The 11169-nt window shown below is 38.2% G+C and overlaps 1 protein-coding gene across 1 annotated transcript; it reads right to left on the reverse strand.

The window, feature by feature from the left end:
• Window positions 1-597: 597 nt before the first annotated feature.
• On the reverse strand, window positions 598-6400 carry tdh (L-threonine dehydrogenase). Its single transcript, XM_079255441.1, has 9 exons — window positions 6267-6400; window positions 4561-4755; window positions 4207-4249; window positions 4055-4125; window positions 2911-3060; window positions 2394-2566; window positions 2137-2227; window positions 1624-1893; window positions 598-1533 (listed from the first exon to the last, which is right to left on the reverse strand). The coding sequence occupies exons 2-9, from the start codon at window positions 4745-4747 to the stop codon at window positions 1394-1396; spliced, it is 1125 nt and encodes a 374-aa protein (XP_079111567.1). The 5' UTR covers window positions 4748-4755; window positions 6267-6400; the 3' UTR covers window positions 598-1393.
• Between the last annotated feature and the right edge of the window lie 4769 nt (window positions 6401-11169).

Here is an 11169-nt window from a genome sequence, read left to right on the forward strand (position 1 = left end):
CTGAGGTAAAAGGATACTATTTTCAAGAAGTACAGGGATGAGGGAGGCGATGGGTCACAGTAACTGTTATATATATATATATATATATATAACATATAACACATATTGTTGTATATAATAATTATATCGCAGATTATATTGTTATAACACATATTGTTATATATGTAGTGTTAACAGATATTCACATCTATACATGTTTAAACCAGGAAGCCTTTTTTTTAAATTATGATCCATTATTCAGAGAGGGGGGTGGGAGCTTATAGTTTTACTTCTTCTCACCCCTTTTCCAATATGTATTTGTGTGCATGTTAATTTTTGTTATCTTCTTTCATTTTTGTTCACATTCAAATAAAAGCATTTAGCCAAGTCTCTTTGATCTTGTTTTTAAGTGTAACAAAGTCATCAGTTTAAGAATATTGTTTAAAGCATATAACATCCTTTACTTCCTACTAAAACTGGTTAGTCTGCATATTAAATCAGGACAAATGCCTGCCCTCAAAGTTAAAGCATTTTACGGGATGTGATAAGTTCTGCAGACAAGAACCGATAAAGTGTGTGTGAGAATGAATCACAAAAAGAGATATATATATAAAAAAGGTTTGTTTGAAGCTCGTTTTTAATGATTGAAAGAGCTGACAATGTCTTTCATACTTTAAAAAAAAAAAAAATCTATTTAATTTACAGACCCCAAATGTGTCTGATTGCTGATGTAACATCCATTTGAGTCAAAGTGTGAGAACTGATGAAAAAGAAAAGTAAATAAAAGGTGAAGAGAAACACATCTAAAGAAGTCTTAAAGATTTATGAGCAATGAAGTTCCACAAGTTTAACAGTGACAGAATAAATAATATTTTATGAAACAAACAGGAATAATTCTTTAGAACTACTGAGCTGCACAACCTCAGATAACCCCCTCTCAAGATGATCAGGTTCCTTGTCTTTTACCCCCTTAAAGAGCATCAAAAGATGCCTCTTCTACATTTGCACACCTCTAAATTCATTTTGGCTAAAGAGCTATAGGCCTCAATAGTTTAGCAATATTTTGAAGTCTAGCCAAAAAAATCAAACCAACATTAAAATGTGCTTCCCCCCCCCCCAAGTTGTCATCCTCTATTTCATTGGCCAAGTTGACATCTGACACTGACAGACTGCTCTTTACTGAAATAACCAAGCAAAAAAATAGGCAAGCAAGCAAAGCAGAAGTACACACACAGAACGGGGAGGATTGTCAGGCCTGCACGGACCTTTACATTCTGCAGACATGGTGATCTTGCAGCAGGCAAGCACAGCCCTTCTCACTTTTATACAGAGAGCTACTATGTACAGTTTCTCCATTGTCTTTGGTCAGATTTTACAATATATACAAAGAAAAAAAACACACTGATGCAGCATCTCAGTTAACATGAGCTATGCGTGTGTCAACACCAAAGTAGTTGAGCATGGTCTGGACCAACTCGGGGAGGTCGTAATCGTGCTTCCAGCCCCAGTCGTTCCGTGCATTGGAGTCATCGAAGTTCATTGGCCAGCTATCAGCTAAAATAAATAAATGAATAAAAGTTTAGTTTGACACTTGCAGAAATTCAGTAAAGAAAATGAACATCTGTCGTCTGCAGGGAGGCGTACCAATTGCCTGTCGTACAGGGTCGACGTCATATGTGACTTCCAGCTCAGGCATCAGCTTCTGGAGCTCCTGGGCCAACTCCTCCGGGGTAAAGCTCATGGCGTTGATGTTGTAAGTCCTCATGCTGAGTGTTTCAGCTGGCGCCTCCATCACCTCCAACGTGGCACGCAGGCAGTCGTCGATGTACATCATGGGGAGCCGCGTGTCAGGCCTCAAGTTGCACTCAAACTTGCCGGATTTGATTGCATCGTGGAAAATCTGGACGGCATAGTCTGGTCACAGATAGATTGTAAATCACCGTTACGTCAATGTGAACATTAGATCAAACACAGAAAGAGCAAACGGCGTCATCAGTTCCAAAGCTGATTAATTGCATAACAAACTTGTGACACAATGGAAGACGTACTTAAGAGACGTCTAGTGAAAGTGATCATTTATTCATTTTAAATCTTGCCAGCTGCAAACTTTGAACAGCACTCCAAATGTCATTTTAGATGTCTGCCGTCACACTGTACCTGTGGTGCCACCTCCAGGCATGGAATCAGCAGAGATGATTCCTGGGTAGCGCAGGCAGCGGAAGTCCAGCCCATAACGGTGGTGGTAATACTGTTAGAACAGAAATGAATCAACCAAAAAATAAATAAATGAACTGCAAGATTAAGATACATTTCTGAGACTGGGCATCAATTTTATACGGGTTGCCATCAATCAATTACAAAAAAAAAAAAACAACAACAATTCCACTTAATGACTTATTAATCTGTTTTCTTACCTCTCCCATCAGCTCAGCATGGACTTTGGAAACACCATAGATAGTGCGAGGTCTCTGCACACACAGATCAGGCGTAGGGTTGCGAGGAGATGTGGGGCCAAAGGCACCAATGGTGCTGGGGACAAAGAGACGCAGGCCGTGCTCTGCTGCAATGTCCAGGATATTGTGAAGCCCTTAGAAAAACAAAAGGATGATCACCATTCTGAGTACTCACTTTATATCAGGCAACACTTTGCTTCATGCTTCAACATATTGCTTTATTTTAATCCACTTTCATGACACAGGACGTCTGCACTGTTTAAGCCACACAGAGAAGTGCAGAAATAGTCAAGATGGCTCCTGGTGAACTTTGCAAATACTTGAGTGAAAGACTGCGAGTCAGGCTGAAGCTAAAAATGTTACTTTTTAGTGGGGATAAATGTGTATGCAACAAGTCATTGCAAAAAAAAAAAAAAAAAAAAAAATTTATATATATATATATCTATATCTATCTATCTCAATCAAGTGTTATTCTCACCGGTGATGTTAACAGAGCGTGCCAAGGCGACATTAGCCTCTCCAACAGCACTGAGGAGGGCGCTGTAGTGAACCAGCCACGTGATGCGGTTGTTCACCACGATTTCTCGCAGGTTCTTGTAGTCCAGGATGTCTGAGTAGATGAACGGGCCTAAATGTAGACAGATGATACAACAAGAGTTAGAGTTCATTAAAATACAGGATTTACAGTGTGTGTTTGCGTCTACTGGGATGGTTTCATCTCTTTGACAAATGAGCTGGACTCCTAATAAAATACGTAGAAGGGAATTTTCATACATTCACCTGAAATTGTTTGAGGATTTTGTTGCGCTGAAAAAACTGAATTAATAATTCCTACCTGCAAAATAAGAAGCTATGTGTATTTTAATTAGAAAATAGAGTCTGAATCTACAAAGAACAAACTAATTTCTAAAACAACAAACAGCTGCTTGAAGCAGCAACAAGATTTGAGGCTCCCTTTTGCCTCATTGCTTAGAGCGAAATCAGGCAAAAGGATTATTGAACTGATCACTTAAGATGAACCTCTAATCGCTGGTTTTGTCATGTTTTTGTGCCACAAACACTGGGGAAAACACTTCTGGCACCATGTAATGTGACAACTGTTGGCTCTCCTAGCATGACTGACTGACTGACTCTCACACACACACACACACACACACTTCAGCTGGTTATGAAAGAGGAGGTCTGTATCGTACTGTGCTGAAGGAATTTGCAAGCTGCATTTCTGTAGAGCAGATCATCTTAAATGACTCAGATGAGAACTGGAGACTAAGAGTTTTTGATCAGGATATGTTTAACAGCATGATCTGAAGCGAGCCATCACCGTTCCATTTCTGTTCTCTTAAACATGTTAAATCCAGTTACACTTGTAATTTCCAGGGAAAGTGTAAATGAGACTTTACTAGCTTTAGTCTGAGGAAAATGTGTGTGATACATTTACAACATACTTACATACATACTTACAATATTGTAAAATAGCAGAATTTTTTTTTTTTAAAAAAAGGATTTGTTTTAGTCACACATAAATTCCCCAGAGGAACTTCTTTCCCAATCGTGTAATGAAACAATATTTACCGTCACTAAGATGATAAATATTGATAACTGAGCTGTCTATGTTTACTCACCACTGTGGAAGACGTTGCTTGGGGGTTTCCTGATGTCAGATAGAATAACGTTGTTCTTTCCAAATCTCTTCCTGTAGGAAGGAGAATGTAATGAACTGCTGTGTCCCGTTGTTACGCCAGAATTCAGATTCAAATGAAGGAAAAGTTCTCACCTCAACAATTTGGCCAGTCCCACTCCCAGCTGTCCCAGACCACCTGCAAAAGACAAGGCGTCCTCAGAGAATGTGGCCCACATTAAATGAGACAAACAGCAGTTTCCTGTGCTGGTTTCCATGGACAATGAAGTTACTAGGAGAGTAGAACATGAGACCCCCTTTTTGTGTCTAACTGGCATCCCCTCCTGCTTTTTTTTTGCCAAGTGTCTTACAAATCCTGCTGGCCTTAATGTCGCCCCAGAGTACATTTTGTACAAGCTCACAATAACTTGCGTGCACAAAGAAGAACTCCTTACTTTATTTCCCCACAAAACATTGTAATCAATTACATTTTTAGGGTTGAAAACCAACCTGTGATGAGCACTTTGGGGTGATCAGTTTCCGAGAAGGACACGGAGTGAAAGCTTGCATCATTTGTGACCTGCCGAGGAGAGAAGCTGATGGTACGCACGGCCACAGTAAGCGGCTGGCAGCCACACCCGGGGGTGCTGAGCAGAACCTGCTTGGTCACCTTGCTGAGGGTTCTGATGACAGGCATGCTGATACCTACAGGAAAACAGTGCACACTTTTAGAAGACAGGAAGTCCGCCCTGAAAATAGGCTTACTGTAACTGTTCCTTCAAATGAAATCGGATTTGTCTGAAAAAGTTCACAGATGCAAGAAAGAAAAAAAAAAAAAAAAAAACCACCCAACAGCTAAATGCAAAGTGTGAGCTCTCTAAAAAAAAAAAAAAAGAAAAAAAAGAAAAAGAAAAGTAAGTATCTCTGGCAAGTGTCTAGAAAAGTAGATCCCATCTATGAGTTTGTGCGTTCGACCTCGCAATTCTTTCCTTCATCACTCACTTTTACGCAACGTGTTTCTCATGTGGCTTACCGAAGTGCTTCCAAAAGTAGGAGAGACAAGTGTAACGTGAGAGAATTTATACTGCCCTGCCTTCGTGGAGAGCCAATCAACGAGAGAGGGCGTACGAAGGCATCCAGCAGTGGAGGAAAATCATGCCAAGAACAAGTCCACGACCACAGTGACCGGATTTTAACATATTTATGGAACGTATTAAGATTCACTTAACCCTTTCATGCTTTAGTGTACAGAGGGCTCCGACTGGCAGCTCAAATAGCAGCAAAATAGTGTGGTGTCAGATGGAACATATAGCATTCACAGGTGAACGTAATTTGACTTTTCGTGCACTTTTACACCAACAACTTTTCACGGTTTCAGTTCTTATTGAGCAACATTTCCCCCGATAGTTTTTTTCACGACAGACTATCACGAAATCATATGGTATTGCTATATTTTTGTTTACCGCGTCTGTCATATATATATAGACATGAAAACATGTCAGCATTTTTGAAAAAAATTCATTATAAAGACATAAAAAGTTTTACTATGTCAAAAAAAACACGTGACATTTTTTTTTTAAAAGTCATGGACACATGAAAGCTTTAAAGCATCAGTGTTCATTTATGAACTACTAAATATACAGACCTGAAACTAAAGTATTTTACACAGCAGCCATCCTCTGCGCCCCCTTTAACCCCCCCCCGACCATGTTTGACGTAAACGTTTCTGGAGGCGGTTGTGTAATCCAGGCGGGGACGTGCTCCGCCTTGCGTCACGGTCATGGTGGCATCTTGGAGTGTCTCGATGAGAAGGGCGCGGAAACCGGTTTCTGCCTTCCCACATTGACAACGTGGTGGACTCTTTAGATGTGCAGACGCCTTTCCGACACACCATTATTCACGATGGAAGATTAATAAATGTGAAGCCGAAAAGAAAAATGGAACAAAGCCAATACCATCGAGGAAATAACGCTCGCGGCTATTTCACACACCGAGTTCTTTTGCCTTAAACGATCCCTTTCCTCTCCTCTGCTTTATTCAATTAAAATAATAATTTAAAAAAAAAAACCTATATAAGAAGCGCGTTGTCTTAAAATGCACAATGGGTTAAATAACCCGTTTCAATATATTTTTATAGGCTTTATATGTTTTAGTTCTTTGTTTTCAGTTTGGGCAGAAAAATGAAAGAAATACTAGTCAGTAGACTAGTTACTTACCAGTTAGTCGGCAGGCAAATAAGCAGCCAAAATGAAACACTGGCTTTATCTAAAGAGATGTGACTTCCTAGTTGGAGCTGCTCTGACGTGATGGCTGTGTCTTATCTCCGCTAGGTGTTGCATCAGCTTCTCGCTGCTGCTGCTTATATATCAGCGGCCATCTGGCTTTAGGAGGAGCCGGCTTTGTCGCGGATTGGTGGATCCACGGAGGTGCGGTCCTCCCTCACCGAGGCCACCCTTACACACATCCATTGTATGGAACGAGGCGAAGTTCTGATGTGTTTTGTGACCTGCTTTTCTTATTATTTGTAAGCTGTACAGGTTTTGTAGTTTGTATGTTGCACCCTTAAAAGAGACAGGACTCCGTCTCGATTTTGGCAACTTTATTCACCCCGGGCTGCGTGGATCTTTTCAATCCCAGGGACTCTTTTGAGGCAGCCAGGACATGCAGCATGACCACATTACACTTAGCAACCACAGACATGCGTCGCACACCCACTATGCGCAGGCTGATGACGTACTTTTTGTCCACCAGTCCAACATGTCCCAACAGTAGTAATAATAACTGAACAAAACAAGAGCTTCTCACATGACATGAAGAAAAAAAAAACAAAAATAAAATGTCCATAACACTTCTGACTGACATCTGAATTAGATGTTAATAATGCCTTATTTCCAGGCTGTAACATATATTTAAAAGCATAACATCAGGTACAAACAAAATTTACAATGTATGCCTGAAAATGAATGTTAACAGAGCACAACAAACACAATCTTGTCAAGGTAAAGGAAGTTCTCATGTGCAGATTATAGAGGAAGTGTTTTGTTTCTGGTCTGCAGCCAATAATTCTTTGGACATGAATTCTCATACAGGAACTTGTCGCACTCAAGACAGGATTTAGTTCTGTTGCTGGTCTTCCTTAAACCATTGACGCAAAATACTGCCCTCCATAAATGTACAGGACACCTACAACTTCCAGAACAAGTTACTGAATGTGGTCTTTCTTAAAAAAAAAGAAAGAAAAAAAACCCAAAAACAAAACAGTGCTACAACAGTGTCTTTTTATTATAATTATTTTTAGTTGAGGAAATAAAAGTTATGCCCTGGTTGCCTGGTTAATGACACCACTGACCAGCTTCCAGACTCAAGTTTAATTTCATCAGATGCATTTACTGTTTTATGATAAATGATGTTTTAATTTGTTTAGTTGTATTTATATGCATTTCACAGTGAACTTCCTTTTTGGCATTTCACTCTGCACATACTCAATATTGTCTTTTTTCCCCTTTGTGTGTTACAGACCCAGATCTGGGCTTCAGGTGAATGCAAGCAGAGCCACAGTGGATCCCGGTTTTCTGCCCTGAATTTTTATTCTTAAAACAAATGAGATATAATATTTGAGAGTTTCACATTTAAAGTAGACCCACTATTTGGATTTTTTTTTTAAACAAAGTGTTTGACATGAGGGAATTGCCTTTGCATTATTATACTTAACACCCTATTTTTGTTATATAAGAACATTGTAGCATGATTTGTTTTTACAACAAGTTAATTTATCTAGTTTATTCTTTTTGATATAAAATAAAGTGGATGAACTTATGTTGATTACTTCCAATCCCGCAGTTTCATTGTGATAATAAAGACATTAAAAGTCTAATCTCCTGTTTAAATTCACCAGATTACAAAAAAAAACATTGACTAAAAGATTTTGTTTCCATACGTTCATCCGTCCCTTCATGAAAGAACTGACTTGCAAGGTGCAAAGCTAATCACACATAGAGAGACCATTATCACTCACACGTAAGATACTGAAGTGAAAGCCAGACTTCATCTAAAAATGGAGGCAACTTGTGTTTCACACAAACCATTCTCTCCCTCTCCCGCTATTCTCCATCTTATCAAATATTTTTTGTTACTTTTTCTTTTAAAACTCACAGTGGCTGCTTTATTTATTTATTTTTTATTTATTTTCAATAAGAGACACCCCTTGATTCCTAAATTACATACATGAATTTATTATTCATATCATAAATATATTTTTTATTTTTTGGCTGCTTTATCAAAGTACTGAATAGTTTAATCATGCCTAGTCTAGGTAATGACCTACTCTGCAGGTAAAGTAACATGACTGAATCCAGGCCTGTAGAATTTGAGTAATCTCATGGACATACGGCTCCAAGCTGAAAGCATAAAGTTATTTATTGTAACATTTTCTTATTTCATTACTTATTTCATAACCATATTGTGGCTCATTCAGCGAGTTTGAAATAAACAGGAAGCCTCAGTTTTAACATTACAGGAACCTTCCGTTTAAATATCAGCACAAAAACTCAAACCAGCAGACAGACATAAATAACTTACCCATTACCCAGTGACATTAGTATGTATCCACTAGCTTCACATTTTGTCCCACTGGACTGGACTGTACTTGCCTGCAGGGCCAAAGGACATGGCCTAAAGTCTTATTTTTTACAAGTCAAAAATACTGAATGTCAACAGATCTGTTTTGCTAGTTTTTACTGTAATGACAAATATATTATTGGTGTAAATAATAAAGATGACATGGCCGGTCATAATTCATCAGTCGTGGTAAAGGTCTAGTGTCATCATTCCAACATGTTTCATGCTTGCAATATCTCACTATTGCTCACAAAAAAATGGAGATTTTTTGGCATTTATATTACGTGATAATGCAGCTATAATGCACTATAACCTTTAGAGATTAAGTAAATCAGACTTTCTCTCAAATTTTTAAAGAACATATACAACAGTTTAGTGTTTAGGCACTTACTGTGCAACATGTTGTTCTTTAACAAGATGATTATCCACACACACACACACACACACACACACACACACACAAAAGTAGAAGTGTCTGAACCACGAATTGAGAACTTAGTGTTCTGGTTCAGTGACAACTTGTATTTGAACAGTTCTCATCAAACTGTTCTTATTTAGACATCATCAAACTAATATGAAACCTAAATAACAAGTTATTGAGACACTGATACAGTGGTTATACCGGCTGTTTGGATTTTCTTTTAATAAAGTGTTTGACATGAAGGAATTACCATTGCATTATTCTACATAAATACCCTACTTTATTATATAAGGACACTGTAGTGTAGCATGATTTTAAAAAAGGTTAAATTATGCCTAAAGTTGAACATTATGAATATTCTGAATGGTGTGAGTATATACACATACATGTAACCAAAACACACACACACACACACACACACACACACACACACAAACATCCACACACAAATACATACATATCGATCCAAATCATTGGCTTATTAACAGATAAGTGCAGAAGATGACGACATTTCATTTAAATGAAGTGTGTTGTCCCAGTGGAATACTAAATCCTACAGGATGGTAGCCATTGAGAACTGGAACTGGTAACCCTGAGTTAGCTATTGTTAGCTAATAGTTTTGATACATTTCTTTTAACTTAAGAAAGAAACCTTTGATTATGCATGAACTGACTCACCTTGTGGGAGCTATGAGAGTTTGTGTGCTTTGGTCAAACGTTAAAAGCATCGTTTTTTCACAAGACTTAAAGTTTGACTGTGGACAGAGATAATGTTCACCTTCCTCTCTTACTGAATGGCTTGGGAAAAGCAAAATATAACTAGTAGTTTAGTAGTAGGAGTGTAAAATGTTGGACAATCATTTTTGTATTTGTGTTTTCTGCCCTGCAGAATTAACGGGTACTTATTGTTACACTTTCAAATATTGAGATACAAGTCACAAAACATATGTCCCTGTCTTCGTTCCACAGAGTGGGCTCCTTTTAGGCAACATTTTGAGATGGAGTTCATGTTGTGAGTTGGTGTCATGCTGTGGAAACTGAACTGAAGTGACTCCTGTGACGACCTTGCTTGTGTTGAAAGTACTGAATGGTTACACTGTGATCTAGAAATGTAGGATAAAAAAAAATAACAATCTGTAAAATTGTGAATTTATTTAAAAAAATTATAATTAAACAAATCCATCCACCTCAGTGCAACTAACTGTCACACTGATTAACAGCAAGGCAGATAATAGTAAGTAGACCTCAGCACGAAAAGTCACACATGGGTCAACGAACATACTGGAACAAGTCATTGCCTCACTTTAAAAGCAGCTCTTTTGCAAAAGTCAGATGCAACCATGTAATCACACCCATCAAATGAAGGGAACTGGTTTCAAAAGGCTGCAAAGTCCATATAATTTAGGCTGCACTTCATGTGACCATCTGCTTCCATTGCGATAATCCTTCCTATGAATGAAAGATGTTTGCTTTATCTGTTTGTTTTTGAGGTTTGTTTGCAATAGATATGGGGATGACCAAAAGACAAGTTAATGTATAAACTGGCACTTTTTTTTTTTTGCCTTTTATTTGTCTTTTCATTCTTTAATTTGACTACTACTGGTCATTTTACTACTACTGCTATAATTTTCTTAAATAATAAGAAAACACACCCTGAATGCCTCAGAAGTAAACTCAATTTTAAACCACAGTCATGAAGGCAGACTTTGCCTTTTGTTGGTGACCTTTCATAACGTCAGTCCCATAGTCTTCATGCCCTGAAAGAAGATACCTGCTAGCTCAGAGAAGACAGCTCAATGTTCATACTCAAATAAGGTCAAACATTTTCTTTCAGAAGGTAACGTCATTTTCATGAAAGAAAAAACAAGGATAAAAATGACAACGCAGTATCCATAGTCTGTCCTGTTCTGCTATAACTCAAAACAAGGATACACGTTTAATGTAACGTTTACATGGAAGCAATGACTGAGAGGTAGAACTGTAAACATCAGCTGATCCCGGACTATTTATTACCCATCATATGATTGCTTGGTCACAGCAGAGTGAATACTTGTGGAGCCTAGGCTGAGGTTTTGTTTACT

The sequence above is a fragment of the Telmatherina bonti genome (genome assembly GCF_933228915.1).
Source record: "Telmatherina bonti genome assembly, chromosome: 16".
NCBI lineage: Eukaryota > Metazoa > Chordata > Actinopteri > Atheriniformes > Telmatherinidae > Telmatherina > Telmatherina bonti.